Source organism: Stenella coeruleoalba, assembly GCF_951394435.1.
Source record: "Stenella coeruleoalba genome assembly, chromosome: 6".
NCBI lineage: Eukaryota > Metazoa > Chordata > Mammalia > Artiodactyla > Delphinidae > Stenella > Stenella coeruleoalba.
In genome coordinates this window covers 67,730,927-67,750,556 of record NC_137151.1, presented here as the reverse complement: position 1 = coordinate 67,750,556, position 19,630 = coordinate 67,730,927, and the positions used below count along the sequence as shown (strand labels likewise).

The following is a 19,630-nucleotide window of genomic DNA, read 5'->3' as shown; positions in this document are numbered from 1 at the left end:
TTCTTAATGCTGTCTTTTGATAAGAAGAAATTTTTGAGTTTAGTGAAATCTAATTTATCAATTTCTTAATTTATGGTTATTGACTTTTATGTTCTCACTAAAACACCTTTATCTAACTCTGAGTCATGAAGATATGCTTTAATGTTTTCTACTAAAAGCTTTATGATTTTAGCTTTTGCATTTAGGTCTATGATTCATCTCAAATTTATTTTAGTATATGTTTTGAGGTAGAGGTTGAAGTTTCTCTATTTTCCCACATGGATATCTAGCTAGTCGTGTCATTTGTTGAAAAGACTCCTTGCCCCATTAGATTGCATTGGCACCTTTGTTAGAAATCAAATGACTTTATAATTTTGGAACTATTTCTGAGCTCTCTATTCTGTTCCATTGATCTATTTATCTATCCTTTTGCCAGCCAGTACAATACAATATTGATTTCTTTAGCTTTATACTAAATCTTGAAGCCAGGTAGTGTAAGTCCTCCAACTTTGTTCTTTTTCAAGTTTGCTTTGGATATTCTGGGGTCTTTGCTTTTCTCCCAGCACAATTTTTTAAAAAATTTATCTATTTTTGGAGGCGTTAGGTCCCCGCTGCTGCACCCGGGCCCTGCCCTGCCACTGCGAGCTGGGGGCCCACCCCCTGCCATGGCGAGCAGGCCCCTCACCGCGGGGGCCCCTCCCGTCGCGGGCATTGTGGCCCACGGGCACAGCAGCCGCGGCTTACGGGCTCCAGAGTGCAGGCTCCACGGAATGTGGGATCCTCCCGGACCAGGGCCCGAACCCTTGTCCCCTGCATTGGCAGGTGGACTCCCAACCGCTGCGCCACCAGGGAAGCCCACAATTTTTAAAGTGGAAATTTTTTCTTTACTTTGGATCAGACCCAAAGCATCCTTCCTTACTGACCTCTGAGTGGAAGGGAGGCAAAAACCAGATCCAAGTAAATCCCCAGAGGAGGGGAGGGGTGAGCGGCTGAAGGACTGGGCAGGATGTTTGCTCTTCCAGTTATATACTTTTGATTGGAATGGGAATATGTGACAAACCACAGAGTTTTTACCCAATTATTACCTAAAGCTGCCTTGGCCTTTGGCATATACAAAGGTTTTGGTATCATTCTTTCAGCTTTATTCATTGAAAAAATGAATAGTAGCTGTTGCCGCAATAAAATATTCTCCATGCTTTGGGAATCATGCTATTTATTTTTCTTATATTTCCTATAGCTGCAACAGCAAGTTTAGTACCAACACAAGGCGCTTAATAAATGTTTGTTAACTAAAATTTGGGTCATTCCAAATCATAACATTAGAGTGTTAAAAGAAGCATTAAGGGCTTCCCTGGTGGCGCAGTGGTTGAGAGTCCGCCTGCCGATGCAGGGGACACGGGTTCATGCCCCGGTCTGGGAAGATCCCACATGCCGCGGAGCGGCTGGGCCCGTAAGCCATGGCCGCTGAGCCTGCGCGTCTGGAGCCTGTGCTCCGCAACGGGAGAGGCCACAACAGTGAGAGGCCCGCGTACCACAAAAAAAAAAAAAAAAAAAAAAAAAAAAGAAGCATTAAAGCTCACCTAGTTCAATCCTCCATCTGATCATAAGGTTTCCCACTAAATACCAGCTTGTACATGACTAATACAGTAATAGGGCACTCACAGCCTTCAACATCTAGAGCAGCTCATTCCATGAATTCCTTACAAAATCTATTGAAAAGAAAACTGGCTGTTACTGCCTCCACAAGGGAATAAAGAAGACTGTGGTCCCAAACTAAGATCACTGTTATCTGCATTGCATAATTTATAGGACTTAGAGTCAGACTGTGAGGAAGAGCAGTTTAGGAAGATGCAATTGCAAGAGTACAGCTATTTCATCTGATTTCTGATATGCTACTCTTCCCTCTCCACCAAAATGAGAATTTATTTCAATTAGCGCCAATGTTCCTACAGGGAGTATAATACTTGTACAGTATAGAGAAGTCCTAAAATGTGTCATTTATCTAGTATCTAACTATAAGTGGCTTGGGTTGAAATAATAATTTCTGATTTATTGATTTCCACGTCAGCCTACCAACTGAAACATAATTTGCTCAGACTTGGACACTTAACTCTTCATACTTCTGCCCAGTCTACCCCTGCCGTTTCCCCATATAGACTCTTAGCAAGGAAAACGTTGAAAGCACAACTTATAAAGTTTATAGGTTTTGCAATATTTCAATAAAATATAAAGAACCATTTTATACTTCTAGATGTAGGCTCAAACCAATCTACACTTAAAATTTCCAGATGTTCAAATATCTTTGTGTGTATGTGCCATTTATTTCATTATGCTATTTATTTCAAATATGTTAAGTGAGCATCTTGATGTGGGGATGGCATAAATGCCAGCTTATTCCTCATCATAGTGGTGGTGTATGTACCCTTAATCTAGGAGGAGCCCCACTCCTGGTTTAATTAGTCAGTGATATCCTAATGCTCTACTACATGCTTGTACACCACCTTGATTTAGTTCTTGCAAGATGGCATCCGTCGTAGCTGTGTGGGATATGGAAATGGGAACAAAAATGTATCCATGTCAGTAAAATAATCAGAGGGAGCTAGAATATAAACAGAAAGAACATGTTATTTAAGATAGAAGGAGGGCCAGGAGTTGTGGCAGAACAGGCTCATTGGAAATTGCCTCTTGTTTTAATAACTACATTTTAGTTTATTAGGGCGCTAGGCATTAGGATAATTCCAACTTTCACCCACAAAGTTAATGCAATGTCAGCTGCCTGGGAGTTGGAGACATATTTCTGTGGATTTGTCTAGTAAGCCCATACTTCGTTTTTGCATCTGGGGGTAATATATTATTTTCATGGGCAAGGACTTCACAAGCAGATTTAAATTTCCAGCTCAGTCAAGCTTCATATTAAATATTTTATGAAACCAACTCTAAAAAGTGACTATTAATGACAGTACCTTTGCAGCTAGTCTCTTAGCCTTTAACTTCCAATTTCACTTTCTGAAATGTCATTCTTTTTAGACTCAGTTATCAAGTTTTCAACTTATAGTTGTGCCAAGGTGTTAAAATTATTTCTTGTTTACAGATATCATTTGCAGTCTAAAGAAAGTTATAAATTTCTATACTGGCATTCTATTTTTAAAAATTATAAAAAGTTTTGAATTGTTTCTACTTCCTTTTCCCAAATATTTTGTGAATCTTATTTGACAGGTTTGTGTTTTGTTATTCCATTAACTAATAAGTTTTCCCTCAACTCTGATCATCTACAATTCAGGAAAAAGTAAGTTGTAGTTTGTTTTAACATCTAACAATACTATTAGGCAATCATCATAACAGAACGACAGATTTCGAAGTTTTTCAGGGCAGAAGCTCTAACTCATAGGCTTTTGTATTCATTTCCATACTTAGTTCATCCCACAGTACACACTTTTAATACCTTTGTTCAATTTATTGTTTGTTATATTTGGATAGATGAAAAACCTAGCAAAATTCACCTTTTTTTTCTTTTGTCTGTGCTGGGTCTTTGTAGCGGTGCGTGGCACATGGGCTACTCTATTTCTGTTGCACGGGCTTCTCTAGTCGTGGCACGTGGGCTCAGTAGTTGCGGCGCACAGGCTTAGTTGCCCTGCAGCATGTGGGATCTTAGTTCCCTGACCAGGGATTGAACCCGCATCTGCTGCGTTGGAAGGTGGATTCTTAATCACTGGACCACCAGGGAAGTCCCAAAATTCACCTTTATTTAGGGTAGCTGAGCTCTCCTAACTTCTCTTTATTTAGGGTAGCTGGCAGCCTTAGTTTTAAATTATTTTATCATCTCCATTGCAACTAGATTGGCATCAGTGAAACTCTAGAGCTTGCTCAAAGATCAGCTATTTTTTATTCAAGAAAATTATTATTGTGGCCTGGTGCCTGCCTATACCTATGAATTATTGTGGTGGGTTCTGTCTAAATGTAGTGTTGTCTTCCTCTCTACAAGTGGCCAGTCTGTCCCTAAATTTCACTCCAACGGTATGGATTTGGTCAACAACAATGTGTTCCAATAGAAAATAATCCCTTCATTTTAAATAAATGTCTTTCTTTCCCTTAAGTACTTTTATTCAAACTAAGGGACTTTGGGCTACAAACAGACATCCTTCCCTTGAAAAGTAGCATAAAATAAACAACTTGAGATTCCTACTTAGAGAAACTTCGTAAAATAAGAGAGCAGAGTATCAGGGACATAAGGTGCTGGCAAAACAAAATATGAATTTGTAAATCCTTATGTCCAATTACATTGTTAAAAGAACTTTGAACGGACTGAAGAAAGAGATGTGATGGTGGCAGACAGTTAAAGCAACTGCAGCAGAAAAGCTCACTTTAGGAGTACTAGTAATATATCATTCCTTATCAACAATTTCCATTTGCCAGTCCACTTGCCTTATTTCTACAATATTAACTTGGATACTTAACACAAATATTATGATTAGTGAGACTGGAGAAAAGGGAAGCCTCCTGTGAGATTCAACACTGGAAATGGAAAAGAGGGTGGAGAGGGATTATAGCGCTAAATGAGATAAGCTAAACCTTGGAGTTGTTAGACTTTTTTTTTAAACGGGAAGCTTGCTTGGTTTAAAAACACAAACAATCAACCAACAAAAAAAAATACACTTAGGTTTGGGGTTGTGGGGAAGCACTGACCATCTGTAAACTCCTAGACAGTAAGGGCTATATGTTATTAATCTTTGTATTCTTTATAAGCAGGACTGTATCTGGCATATAATAGATGCCCAGCAAACATTTGTTGAATGACTCAATATTTGGCTCAATATAGTCATAATGGCAAGACTCAGTTTGAGAGACATTATTTTGGTTCAAAGTAGAGCTACCCTTTCTTAGACAGGGCTGGAAATGTTTATGTAGAGGCAAGTTGAGCCAGGATTCAGTGCCAGCCCTGTCAAATGGATTTTTTTCCCCTTTGGCATTTGTGCCCCACCTCATGCACAAAGGATTTGGGTGATTAGGAATGTGGAGTCTACTAATAAAGCTTTATAACAGTACACGAAGCACAAGTATATTAAGCGTATTCATCGCATGCCAATTTAAGGACCTATTTCTCAAGTTATGTTTACTTAGGCTTTCCCCAGAGTGAGTGGTTCCCAATCTGTTTTATTGTCAGTATTTCCCTTTAGTTGTCATCAATTCATTTGCTGTTATTCTTTCAAACGGAACATGTTCTTTGATCCTTCGAAATCTTGCTCAATCTAGGCCCCAAGTGTTGCTCTGAGTCTCAGGAGAAAACGACTTTGGCTGAAGTCGGCTCCCAAAGCCACACCCACTAAGAGGCCTTAAGAAACCTGGGGCTTTCCTGGCGGCTGCTCAGCTGCCGGCAATCAAGCGGCACGCCGGAATCCCACGGCTTGGTCCTCCAGTCTCCCCGGCGGGAGGCACGTTCTCCTCCGCCCCGCGGGCCAGCTCTTTCTGGCTGGGACGCCGAGCCCCCTGCCGGCCCCGCCCGCCCCGGGCTCATTTGCATAGAGGCGCGCGCGACGCCGGCGACCGAGCGGGAGGGAGGGCGGGCGCGGCCGGGAAGGCGGCGCGCGCGTGCCCTGACAGCTCGGCCCTGCTCGCTCACTCGCTCGTCCCCGGCTTCTGAGCACAGCATGGCGGTCAAGGTGACTCTAACTCTCTGCTGCTGTCTTTATTTCATAAGAGACATTCCGGGGACCGTGCCTGCAGTCCCTCACCTCTTCCTATTTACTTCTTTGCCTGATTGTTAGATAGCGTGTCCTGGGGCTCCAGGGAGAGCCGTGCGGGGCTTGGACTGGAGGGAGAGGATGCCCGGCCGGGGGAGGGGAAGGAGGAGGGATTTTGAGTTGGAGGGGCTTGTAAGGGCCACAGGTCGGTGAAGGAAGCGTAGTATCCTGCCCTGGGTACATGGAATTGTGAGCCAGGGGTTGGAGGGCATCAGAAAGGGAGTGGGAGGAAGTGGCATATATAGCCGGGGATGCCTAAGGCATCTGTGTACCGCGGTGGGGGAGGGGGTGAGTAATTGAGTATTTGGGGGCCTCTGGAGCAGGGGGCAGTGGTTGGCATTTGAGCTGCAGGTGGCAGGATGGCTAAAGTATTTAGAAACGTTGCAGCGGTTTTCATGATTTTAGGTTGGGTGGAGAAAGAGAGGGGCGTGGAGATAATTATATTCTGGATTGCTTTCCACGGGAAGAAAGGCCAGTAGGCCATGCGATTAATTTGGGAGTTTCAACTTTCCTGTTGTCTCTACTAGCCTTAATGGCCTCTTGATTTGAAGGTGGGTGGTTGCCAAATGTGTTGCTGGTGGATGTGGAATAGGTAGGGAATTGATCCTCATGGCCTTCCCTTTCCAGTCCAGGGGAAATCTATGTGGTAGATTTGCTATATTTTAGGCTCTTCACACCTGTCTTTCCACCCTGTGGTCACAGAGCTCCAATTTGACAGTTGTTATCAGTATTAGTGCTTTTGGTTTGTTTTAAGCTAAATGCCCTTATAAAAGATAAGAGCATTGATTGCTGGCATTTGTGAACTGTAATCTCAAGAGATTGCCTGGTCTCTAGTGAAGCATTAACTGGCTTTTTTTTTTCTTACAGGTGCAGACAACCAAGCGAGGTGATCCTCAGGAGTTAAGAAACATATTCCTACAGGTAAATTGGCTTACGGGCTGTGCTTTTTCTTGGTGGGGGAGATATAAGTCTAGTACTTTTTAGGCCTTAACTTTCAGGAATGTTCTATTTTCATGTATTCTTAAGAACTTGACAATAGATAATATAGATTATAAGTCTCTTATTACGTTTTTATAAAAAGATTTCCCTCACATTTTTTAACATGACTTAAGACATGTAAAAAAAACACTAAAAAGGATTTCCATCTTCTCTTAACCATTGTGACCAAAATAAAATTTCAAAATGTATTGACACTCTTGTGCAATTGATAGGTATGATGATTAAAATTCTTTTTTCCTTGAAAGCTGTGTGCTTATAAAGTTTTCCTACTTCTAAGCAACTGTGTAATTTGTTACAGAGGTAAGAATATTATAACTGTTCTTAATTTGTGTGTTTTCACCCTCTGTTTATTTATATTATGTCCATGGGCATTGGGGGTTGTGTTACAAAATGTTACTGTTTGGGATTCTTGCAAGGATCCACCTTCACTTCTGCTAAGTTTTTAGGATCAGTGACTTGCTGTAGACGCCTAAAGAATTGGCTTAGTTTTTTTGTTTTGCTTTCTTTTCTTAAATTTCAAAAGTTCTGCGTGCAGGAAATTGTACCTAAGTACATATAAAGGGAGACAAGCTAAGGTGTTCTACCAAATGTTGTATTTTTCTCTGAAATCTTTTAAGAACTTTCTATTCTGGACATGGTTCTCATATAGAAACTTTGACCTTGGGCAGGTCCCTGCTGGGTATTAGTTTCCTCTGTAAAATGAGAGGTGATCTCCAAGGTTCTTTCCAACTGCAAAAGTCTATGATTCTATATTAGGAACAGACTCTAACATATACAGATCAGCCTGGAATAGATGACATTTTTATCTGAGACATGTGAGTTGCTTAAGCTATTGTTGGGGAGCACGCTTCACAGATGACCAATTAGTGAAATTGAGAATCTTAAATTTTATAAAATCTGTTGAAGGGAAGCATCATTTCCAGAACAAAAGTAATTGTGATAGAAATGCTCTATTTATGGTTCAAAACCTTTATTCCTCACAGTTGTTCTTGAAAATAACCAAAAATATGTCAGTGTTAACCACACCATGTACTCAATTGTTTTATGAGGAGTTCATGGATATAGTTCATTTTATTTTCTAAATTAAGTAGGCATGGAAGAAATCATTTGAAAATGCTGCAGTAGGTGATGAACAGAGCACTGACCCAGGTGTTAGGAACACTGGGTTCAGTTGCCAGCCCTGCCTCTATCTGGTTGTGGTACCTGTAAGCTAATTATCTGGCTTTCCTGGGCTTCATCTTCTCATGTGGGACTCAGTGGGCCATAAGGGAATGTGAACTGAAGTCCTTTCAGCTTTAAAAATCCTATGGAAAAAATCTGTGATTCTGTATGGATTTGGTTTTTGGGGAGAGGGGAGAATGCAAATACAGAGAGAGCTGGGACTGTGCCTAGCTTTTTGAAAACTTTTAAATCTTATCTTTTTACACATTATTTTGATGATGCCCTTATTTTTTATACTGAAACTTTGTGGAATTTATAATTGCATGTTCAGCCCTAACTGTAAAGCACTGACCCAAGAGTTATTGGTAAGAGACAGAGGAGATAACTTACCGTCAAGTAGCTGAAGCAGCTTTAGTTGAATCAGTTTGAGGGCAGTTAGCAAGTAACATAGATTTTAAAATTTCTGTCTGAAATACTTCAAACTATAGTTACTTGAAGCTGTAGAACATTATTTAGAAAGTTTTGTTTTAGATACATATGGTTTATAAATATTTTAGAGGTAATAGGCAAAAATACATACTAACTATGCATTTCTTTATAACTTAATGTTGCTACATATATTTACTGAGGATTATTTGTGTGCCATGTATGCACTTGTATTTAGTTTAGTATATTGAATAATTACAGGGGAGGATTGAGCCAAGACTTGAATGGTAATGGACATATGACAAGCTCCTCTTTGAGACGGGTTCCATCTCCCACAGTTTTTGGTAGAGGGAGTCAAGAAGGCATAGCCTCTGGTATGACAGTCAAGTTGGTTTGTCCAGATAATTGCGGTCATGTGATAATAATGACAGTGGCTATAATTTACTGATCATTCTGTAGTATGCTGGGTATTGACCTAGTCCTTTAAGGGTATTATATTAATTTTCTTTAAAAAAATTCTTAATTGACATGTAGTTGATTTACAATATTTCAGGTAAGGGTATTTTATTAATTTTCATAACAACCTTAGGAGATAGCATTGTTGTCCCTGTTAAACAGATGAAGTTAATTGGCTGGTTAATGTCACTTAACTCATAAGTGGTAGAGATTTGGATTCAAATCAAACTATAGAATCCATCTTCTTAACCCTTATACTCTGCCACTTGTGGGATCTTGAAATGGGATGACTTTTGAAAGCTAGAGGTATGTAAGGGTCTAACAGCAGCTGTGTTTTTTAAGAAGTTAAAAAAAAATCCAGTTACTTAGGTGATGAAAAACAGTACCTTTACACTGTGACTACCTAGAACATTTGGCCAAGGAGTTTAGATTTGCAACAGTAGGAAGGCACTGTGGGTTTCTGAGTGGGCAAACTGAAGTGGTGAATTCTGGCAGCTCTTTGTGTATGTTGGATAAAGTATGGAGAGGTTGGAAGTAGGTAGAGAGATCAGTTAAGAGGCTATTGAAATAATTCATGTTGGAGATAATGATCAGGAGTGGCTGATGGCTGAGGAAATGGAATGGAAGGACAATACCAGGGACTTTGGAAGGGATGAATCAATTGAATTTGGTATTAAATGTGAAAGTAAAGGAAGGAGTAGTGAATCTGGCATTTTTAGAATAGATGTTAATTTATAAGGCATCTATTTTGGGAATTTGGGGGGGGCGCAGTTTGAAGTTTGGTTGCTAAATAAATGTGTCCCAGTAAGTAAAAATCAGATACAGGGGCTTCCCTGGTGGCGCAGTGGTTGAGAGTCCGCCTGCCGATGCAGGGGACACGGGTTCGTGCCCCGGTCCAGGAAGATCCCACATGCCGTGGAGCAGCTGGGCCCGTGAGCCATGGCCGCTGAGCCTGCGCGTCCGGAGCCTGTGCTCCACAATGGGAGAGGCCACAATAGTGAGAGGCCCGCGTAGCGCAAAAAAAAAAAAAAAAAAAAAGTCAGATACAAATTTGTACAGGTGGTAGATGAATCCTTGGGTTAGGGGGATTACTTATAAAATAAACAAGACAGGGAATAAGGGACTGATTTATAAGTGATATCCTCAATTGAAGTGGAAGGAGGAGGAGGGGAACTAGGGAGAATGATCCCATGGGAGTTTAGAGTTTCACAAAAAGGGTATAGTCAAAGACTAAAATCTAGATTATTCTGTTATTAGTATAATTTGGTTTTGGTAGGATTTGGGGGTCACTTGAGTTCAGGGTCATTTGAGCTACTTAAAGAGAAGATTTAATTTTGAATTTTAGAATGCAGTTAGAAGCTCTCTTTTGTAAAATTTAGATCTGTGGCATTAACTGTCTAAATTCACGAATAGTCGGTGTGGCTCAAAAAATCATTTGTTTTGTAAACAGCAAAATATTCCTGTTTGAAAGTGCTGTTGTATCTATGTTTAATGGAATGATGTGTGCAAGTTCATGAGAGTAAAGCATTATGGTTTGAGTATAGAGAAATAGGTTTATTTTGTCTGTGTTCATTGTTTCTCAAATTTTGATGAGCTATGTTTTCTATTAATTAAAAAAGAACAATAATATTCACTAGGATTCTGCTTTTTCCTGTCACCCAAGTTCATAAAATTGGAGCAAAGCTATGAATTCTTATGTGTTAGACTGCTATAATTTTACAACCATCTGTCAAACTAATATTTTACTGTTGCTACCCTTACAACTGTCATTTCTTGATTTATGCCTTCTTTTACCTCTCTCACCCACACACTATCATTTAACCAAATTTGCTACATCAGAGGTATACAGTAGCAAAAGGAGACAATAGAAACGATGAAGAGGGAGGTGAGGTGAGGACAACAGGAATGTCACAGGCTGTTTGTTATAAGCCTGACGAATTTCAAAATGAAGAGTTAATCTGGTTTGGTCTGTGCTTTGTGGCAAAGTAGGTTTATCAAAAAACTGTTTTAAGGGACTTCCCTGGCTGTCCAGTGGTTAGGACTTGGCGCTTTCACTGCTGTGGCCCCTGGTTCAATCCCTGGTTGGGAACTAAGATCCCGCAAGCTGCACAGTGGGGCCGAAAAAACCAAACCAGAACAAAACAAAAAACTGTTTTAAGTGAATGATTTTTCAAGATCTCTGTCTTTTTTTTTTATAGATTTATTTATTTTATTTTATTTACTTTTGGCTGCGTTGGATCTTCGTTGCTGTGCACAGGCTTTCTCTAGTTGTGGCGAGCAGGGGCTACTCTTCGTTTTGTTGCGCGGGCTTCTCATCGCGGTGGCTTCTCCTGTTGCAAGCACGGGCTCTAGGTGCGCGGTCTCAGTAGTTGTGGCACGTGGGCTCAGTAGTTGTGGCTTGTGGGCTCTAGAGCGCAGGCTCAGTAGTTGTGGCACACAGGCATGCTCCGCAGCACATGGGATCTTCCCGGACCAGGGCTCGAACCCGTGTCCCCTGCATTGGCAGGCAGATTCTTAACTACTGCACCACCAGGGAAGCCCTCTGTCTTTTTTTTAGTTGATAGATTTTCTGTTGTTCATTTACCAATGTATTCTGTGATAAAAGCAATACATGTTGAGACTGTACCGTTATATATGCTAGACCAAAAATGTATGGCAATGTAGAAACCAAATATTATTTTGATCCTGTTCTTTTTTTCATTATCACCAATGTAACAGTGAAGATCATATCCCATATAAAATTATGAAAATGCATTTTTTTCTATCTTGTTTATTTTACATTAGAAAGTAGGTATAGAAGATGCTGCTGCTAATGTAAAGCAAAGAGTGATTCTTCCTTAGGGTTTTTATGATAACATATAAATTTTTGATTGAAAGAAATGTGCTTTATTCAATAAATATTTGTTTACATATTACGTATTTATTTACTTTTGGCAGTAACCTGTGGCTGAGAAGGGAATTAAGCAGGGCTTTTAGCAGGAGGCTTTTCTATTTTGTTGAAATATGAGTTAGGACTATGTTTTCCAAAGTGTAGAATGTGTACCACAATATTACAGTTCTAATAAGATTATCAAGTATTGAAAGATGATAACACCTACTGAGGCCAAATGTGGAGAAGAAAGGTGCTCTCATACTGCATTTGTGGAAACAAAGACTCTTTGCAAAGCAGTTGGCAATGGTTTAAAATAAAAAGATACCACTTAAACAAGCAGTCCTACTTTTGGGATATTTATCCCAGAGAAATAAAAATACTCATAAGAATATATATGTACAAGGTTGTTAGTGGCAGCACTCAATTGTCCCTCAAAAAATAGAAAAAAAGGGGGGGACAAAATAAATGCTATCAAAGGGAAGCAGTAGAAAAATTATGAAATAACCATAACATGGAAAATTATGCAGACACGAGAAAGAATGAGTCAGGCTTATTCCAGCTGATTTAGAGGGATTTTCAGTGTACTATAAATGAGGAAAGAAAGATGTAAAAAAGTTTATGTAGAATGATTCTACTTTTCTAAACATTACTTCATATATGTTGTATGTATATTTAAACATATATGTTTGATATAATTTAATGGACATTAAGAAAGGTATGGAAGGATAGATAATGTTAACTTGGTTGGGGAAAGAATTCGGGGGAAATAAAAACAAAATTTCAATGTATATGTATTAAATTTTGAGCAAGTGAATAATTTAAAAAGTAAGAACTTAGTAATTCAGAACCTGAAGTTAAAAAAGGACTTTGCAGTGTAAATTGGGTTGTAGAACCCAGTAAGAGACACACAGAAGGAGATCTATAGTTTTCTTAGCCACACTGAATAACAGGTTTTCACCAGTTTTTCAGACTATAGGAATTGAAGATGATAACATTTATCTTTAGTTTATAAAGTATTTGCCGTAAACTATGTAGAGTTCTTATTAATAAAAAAGTGTTAGGCATTAAGGGCATACTAGCAACATAGTGAAGACTTTATCCTTGAATCAGCTAGACAGATTAAAAAATAATTGAAAAGATGAAAAAATGTGTTATTAAATGCCATCTATGTTCTACTACCAATCAATACATTTTTAATTGTCTTCTGTGTGATAGGCCAGTCATATGTGTGGTTCTACCTTTGTAGATAAGATAGAGGAGTTTAGTGAAGGTAGGACCTCACATTCTAGGTAGGGGTGAGACAGACAATAACAAAGACCACACACTGAGAAACAAATAAACAAACCAAAACCAACTACAGATTGTGACAAGTCCAATAAATGGAATGATGGAAAAGGTGATTGTTTTTCAAGATGGTGGCTAGTGAAGGCCCCTGAGGAAGTGATATTAGGGCTGAGAACTGAAAGGTAGGTATAGAGAGTTCCGCAAGTGCAAGGGCCTAGATGGTGATAGGGTTTGGTATGTTCAACAAACAAAAATGAGGCCAGTGTGCCTGAAGCATCAGTGAGTGAGGGGGTGCATGGCCAGTAAGAGATGAGGCTGAAGGAGCCACACCAAGCAGGGCCTTGTTTGTAGGCCATGAAGAAGAGTTTGGATTCTTCTTATAAAGAGTGTCATGGAAACCGCTGAAGGTCCTTCACCTTGGAAGTGGAATGATTCAATTTATATTTTAAATACATTGTATTTAGATAGATCATATTGAAATGTAAGCTTTCTCATACATTTCTGTACCTTGTCGTGGATGACTGCCTTGAGTAGACTGTGATTCTTTCAGTTTAATTTCCTCCTGTCCACAGCACTCTTAGAATATCTTGAGCTGGGCCTTGGTTGACTCCTTTTCATCCAGGAGGCCACAGAGTGTAGCTGGAACCTACATGGGCTTTGTAATCTAACCAGAACTCGAATCCTTATTTGATCCCTTTTTGCTATATGACCTTAGGTGTTTACATTACTTTTGGAGTCTGTTTCCTCATCTGTCTAAGAAAGAGTAACCATATCTAGCATGTAGGGATGTTATGAAGATAAATAAGGTAATGTGTAAATAGTGCCTGACACATGGAGAATCTAGTAAAGCTTAGTTCTTTGTCCCCTTCCTTTTCTTCTGAGGTGAGGACTTTCTTTCCTGAAAAGGATCTCAGTCCCTTGTGTTCCCCAGGTAACTGTGCTGGACCTATAAAGTGACTAAGATGCTAGTGTTTATGATTATGTACATTTAATCAGTTAATTACTCACATTCTTTTTTTTTTTTTTTTTTGGATGTGTTGGGTCTTCGTTGTGGTGCGCAGGCTTTTCATTGCGGTGGCTTTTTTTTTGTTGCGGAGCACGTGCTCTAGGTGCGCCGGCTTCAGTAGTTGTAGCGCACAGGCTTAGTTCCTCCACGGCCTGTGGGATTCCCGGACCAGGGCTCGAACCCATGTCCCCTGCATTGGCAGGCGGATTCTTAACCACTGCACCGCCAGGGAAGTCCTACTCACATTCTTGAGATATAAGTCTGAAGATCTTCACAAATCCCCACATTCAGAAATACCACCGTAAGAGGTAATTTCTCACAAGTCTGTAGGTTCTGAGAAGGGGTAGAGCCATGGTCTTAAGACTGGGAGACTGTGGAAGATATATGTAGAGTTTTCTTTTGAACCTTCAGTTGTTCTTTCTGAATCAGAGAAGGAAAAATAGTCCAACCAAGAAATACCAAGACACAGATGTGAAAGAGAGACTTGTAATTCATTCTTTATGTGTGTAATTTTTAAAAAATCATCATCTCCCTGTTCTGTCCAGCTCTCTTTTACTTAGTGCTGCTGAAATTTCTGAAACATCGTTCACTGAAACCAGTGCCATGGCCAGTATTGGGCTTCTAGGACTGTGCTATTGTTTGCTTACTATTATGTCTTAGGCAATGTTTTAAGTGTTTTATACAAATCATATGTAATCCTCAGAACAACTCTATAAGGTAGGTGCCGTTAATATTCCCATTTTATAGATGAGAAAACTGAGCCCCAGAACAGTTAAGCAACCTCTTCAAGGTTGTATGGTAAATGGAAGAGACTTGCTTTATGTATGTTAATACAACATGCCTTTTTTACTTAATATTGTAGGGCAATACAGGTATGGTAGTAAGTGTAGAATCATCTCGTTTTTTTGTAACCTTTTAAAAAGCCTTTTTTATTATGGAAAATTTAAAACATATATGAATTTAAAGAAGGTAGCATAATGAATTGCTATGTACCCATCACTGATCTTCACCAACTATCATAGCTAATTTTGCTTCATCTATATTGCAGCTGCACTGGATTATTCTGAAGCAATTTCCAGACATCCTATCACTGCATGCATAAATACTTTAGTGTCTGTCTCTAAAAGATGATGACTCTGAAAAGCCAACCAAACCACAATACGTTGTCACACCTAAAATTTTTCCTTAACCACATGGATTTCCATTCACGTTGAAATTTCCATGCTTGTTTCATTTTTTTTTTTAAGATAACTTTTTTTTTTTAATTTTTATTTTTGGCTGCATTGGGTCTTCGTTGCTGCCACGTGGGGTTTCTCTAGTTGTGGCGAGCGGAGGCTGCTCTTCGTTGCAGTGCGTGGGCTTCTCATTGCGGTGGCTTCTCTTCTTGCAGAGCACAGGCTCTAGGTGAGCGGGCTTCAGTAGTTGTGGCACACAGGCTTCAGTAGTTGTGGCTCTCAGGCTCTAGAGCACAAGCTCAGTAGTTGTGGCACACGGGCTTAGTTGCTCCACAGCATGTGGGATCTTCCCGGACCAGGGCTCGAACCCATGTCCCCTGCATTGGCAGGTGGATTCTTAACCACTGCGCCGCCAGGGAAGTCCCTTGTTTGATTTTTTTAAAGTTACTTTTTTAAAATCAGGACCCAAGCCAGGTTCCTACATTGCATTTTGTTGATCTGTCTTTGCTCCCTACCAGGATAAAGGGCCTTCTTTCTCCATGGCAGAAATCTTGCTATTTAATCAAGGCTTACCAACAGTAAAGCATTCTGTACTCCTAGGAGCTGCACCTTGATTGTCAAACGTGATTTGCCCCGGCTTATAAGTGTGTACGCTCCTTGTATGTTCCCATGGTTACTTAGACCAAGAGATTGAAGTATTTATTTTAAAAACAATGCAAATTAATTATTCAACTTAATCTGCCCTGAGAAGCATTCTAGTTCCAGTTATTGACTTGTCTGGGGTCATTATTTTATTTACAAGGTTTTTGGCCATTTTTAGGGGTTGTTTTGATAGACTTAGTTTATTATGGTAGCTTTAGTTGATTTCAGTGATTAACGAGAGTCTTACACCTCCTCATTCTATTAGAAATTGCATTGTTTAGTAGCTGACAGTAGGACTTGCTGTAATGGACAGTAAAAAATACATATATTAAAGCAAAAAGAGAATAGTATTTCATGAAGCAATCAGAGTGAGAAAGGAAGACTTCTGGAGAATTTTCTTTGCAAAATTAAATAGAAGGTTTTGTTTCTAGTATACGTGAAATATGCAACTGAAAGTGCTAATTAGATGTATAAAACTGCCTTTTCCTAATGCATTTGTAGATTTTAGTAAATATCAGAAAAATTTTGTGTCACTAATTAAAATCTCTGTTTAAAAAAATTAATGTGGCTCAATAGAGTTGTTAAAATTTATGTGACCATATGTGTTAAAAAATTATTTTTTCTCATTAAAATATTATTTATGATAGATGAATTCCACATTGTACTATTGTAACAGGGTTTGTGTTGTTGGATCTGTTGCGGTCTTTGCTTGTTGCATAGAGTGTGTAGTGAAAGGGCATGCATTCCTGACTAAATTTGGCTTCCATTAGGAGTAAGAGCAGTAATGATAGTGAAGGACAGCAAGAGGATTAGCTTCATATGCTCAGCTCTTGCCTTGGTACCTGTCTTTCTCCTCCACTGTTCATGTAATTCATTTTTCTATATGGGAAATGCTCTACGTGATATTTGTAGTTACTGAACTTTGTGACGTTGTCGTTTGAGAATTACTGAAATTGCAAGGATGTTAAGATCTGAAAATGTCAGTGTATCTTAATTGGAGCAAAGTCATGGAGGAACAGTGTGTTTTGACTCATATTACAGCCACATGTTGGCTGAGCAGAGATGAAGCTGCCTAGACCAGTCAGGACTGATTTTCTGGTAAACCCAAGAATAGTGGAAGTCAACCCCAAAGAAACCTTGGTTTGGATAAAGGTGAGGAGTTAGAAGAGTAACTCCTCCATGTTCGAGCAGAAGCTGAAAAATTCAATACGCAAGAGGGAAACTGGGATCCTCTGCTTTTCTGTGTCTTCTAAGCATTTTAGAATAAGTATGTCAATATGCATTAGCTTTACAATTTCCAAGTACTTTGGTGTTCAAGATCTCATTTTCTCCCTTACAAAAATATCTATCTTTCTGTAACTTCTTGTTAAAGAGACTCTGAGAAGCTATGTGTTTGCTCAAGAAATCTCTATTAGTTAACGACCCAGGCTTAGTCCCTGTTTTCTGACCTTAGTTTCAGTGTCCATCATGCCATCCTCTCTGAGCAGCTTGAGGGCTGGAACTAAGTTTTTTTGATCTCTACATCCCTAGCACCAGGCCTAATGCCCAGCACAAAGTTGGTGCTTGATAAATGTTTTAAAAGTGAAAACAAAGTAACCTGAAAGATTTGATTTAAGCAGATTTTCGGCTTAATAAGTAGTGCTTCTAGATATATTACCTTGTTTTGGTATTACTGAAAAAAGAAAATTCTTTATCTTGACACACTGTATAATTTCTTTAAAAGTAACCAACTTTCTAGTCACAGCCTGTCAGAATTTTCCTTTATAATCTCTGGAAAATCTTTTAGAAATATCGAACATCAAATAAAATCTGTTTTTGAACTTAAACCATTTAAACAGGTAATTTAATATCATTTAGACTATTTGGGTTTACTCATTCATGTCATTGAATTTTAAGTTAACTTTTTTTTTTCCTTACTCAATGGAAATTTAGGGTTGTGTATAGACTCTACGTAAAGTCTACTTTATAGTTGACCTGTGATGTAGGTTGCATACATTCTAAAGGTTACTTAAGGTTAAATTTGGTAAATTGCAAAGGAGTTACTGTTATCCAATTTACTACAGTCAAGTGAGGTCTTGATGTGTTGATCTGTAGGCTTGATAGGCAAAACATTTCTAGATAACATGATCTTATCACTTGGTGCTAGAGGTAGTTCAGTGCAAGTACAACATAAATCTGTATATGAAACCCTACTGTCTTTTATCAGCAATAATTTTGAATAAATGTATAAAGATTCTAATTTTTCATTAAGATCCATTTTCTTTCTCAAGCTTCAGAATGTCAAGGCTTTTTCAAACACATATGAACTATACTCAAAGTAAATTCAAATATTTCTGGAAATGTCAAAGCTATGTGCACTTTTACATTAAAATACTTGCGTTAGGTTAGGAAAAAGTTTAATCGAGAGAACAGACTACCTATTTTTATTCAGATACTGTCAGCTACTTCTTGTCTGTGTCTTTCATGTGTCCTTGACTTCTTGCCCAAGAGGGATTTATGACTGCTTAAGAAACATATTTGAAATGGCAAATGATTAACTCTAAAGTTATTTGGAGTATGGATATAATATTTGGTTAATTTCATTTAAAGTCATTTTAGTTCAGTCTTTGAAATGATAGGAACAAAATACGAATGATATCGTGGGACTTCCCTGGTGGCACAGTGGTTAAGAATCCGCCTGCCAATGAAGGGGACATGGGTTCAATCCTTGGTCTGGGAGGATCCCACATGCTACGGAGCAACTAAGCCAGTGAGCCACAACTGCTGAGCCCACGCACCACAACTACTGAAGCCTGTGCACCTAGAGCCCGTGCTCTGCAACAAGAGAAGCTACCTCAGTGAGAAGCCCATGCACCGCAACTAGAGAAAGCCTGCCTGCAGCAATGAAGACCCAACACAGCCAAAAATAAATAAATTAATTAATTTTATAAAAACTTAAAAAAAAAAAGAAATGATATTGTGAAACTACTAAATTAATATATTAAAATTTTAGCATAAGTGTTAGTCTAGGAGATCCAAAACTTTTTTTAAATTGCTTTTTATCGTTTTTAGTGTAAACATGCAAGTCATTTTGGTTAGCAGAAAGAGAAGGTCTCAATAAGGCCACTTAACCTTTTCCTATTTCTAGCTGTATGTGTTACTTTAGGCCATGTTTCTTTTTTTTTTTTTTGGTCTGTTTAAACATTATTATCCAGTCAATTAAAATAAGTGTTGAAAGCAATGAAGTTATTTAAAATAAACAGGTCAGTCTTCTTTTAAAAAATACTTTTCGGTTTAAACGTATCACCTGTTTTTGAGGTACCTGCTTTTCTTTGTTAACATAATACCTAAAATGTTTTAGTCTCTTGACTGACTGTGAGTAGATTTCTAGTTTCAGTTCTAAATTCCCTCTTCTGTTTTGTCTGTTCAGGCAGCAGGCTCACTGACATTGCCAAGTAATTGTCTCTAATTTAATGAGTTAATTAGTTAACTGTCTCCTGCAGAAGTCAAGTACTGACTCCTTGTAGGTGAGAAGACTTGTGTTTTTTTCCTCTGAGCTATGCACTTTATCTTTCAGTTAAAATCAAGTTAAAATAGACTAGGAGAGTTGGGGAAAACACTAGCAAAATACCTCAGGGTAAGTGATTCTCTGGCATCATTTATAACCTAAGATACTGGCAAAGCCTGTTCCAAGTACATGTCAACAAAAGCATTTGTTTTCCTTGTTGGCCACTGTGTCCTTGGTGATTTGTGCTAAGGCTGCTCTGTTTCCTGATAGTTTTAAAGTCAAGAATGTTGTGAAATCCTGGTGATTCAGTAAGTGCAGTATACATTCTCTGTGTGTGTGTGTGTGTGTGTGTGTGTTTGTGTTCTGTGTATATAGTGGTGATAGTCCTGGCAATCAAATTTAGGT

General features: G+C 38.8%; 1 protein-coding gene across 2 annotated transcripts in view; it reads left to right on the top strand.

The window, feature by feature from the left end:
- Positions 1 to 19,630, top strand: part of SLC25A12 (solute carrier family 25 member 12) — a 106,996-nt gene that overhangs the window by 10,096 nt on the left and 77,270 nt on the right. Inside the window, exons 1-2 of one of the 2 annotated variants that reach the window (XM_079925258.1) lie at positions 5,373 to 5,636; positions 6,585 to 6,638. In XM_079925258.1, coding sequence (XP_079781384.1) covers positions 5,625 to 5,636; positions 6,585 to 6,638 — 66 coding nt within the window. In that variant the 5' untranslated portion in view covers positions 5,373 to 5,624. Of the gene's footprint in view, positions 1 to 5,372; positions 5,637 to 6,584; positions 6,639 to 19,630 lie in introns of those variants that run through there. The other variant, XM_079925259.1, reaches the window with a different exon arrangement.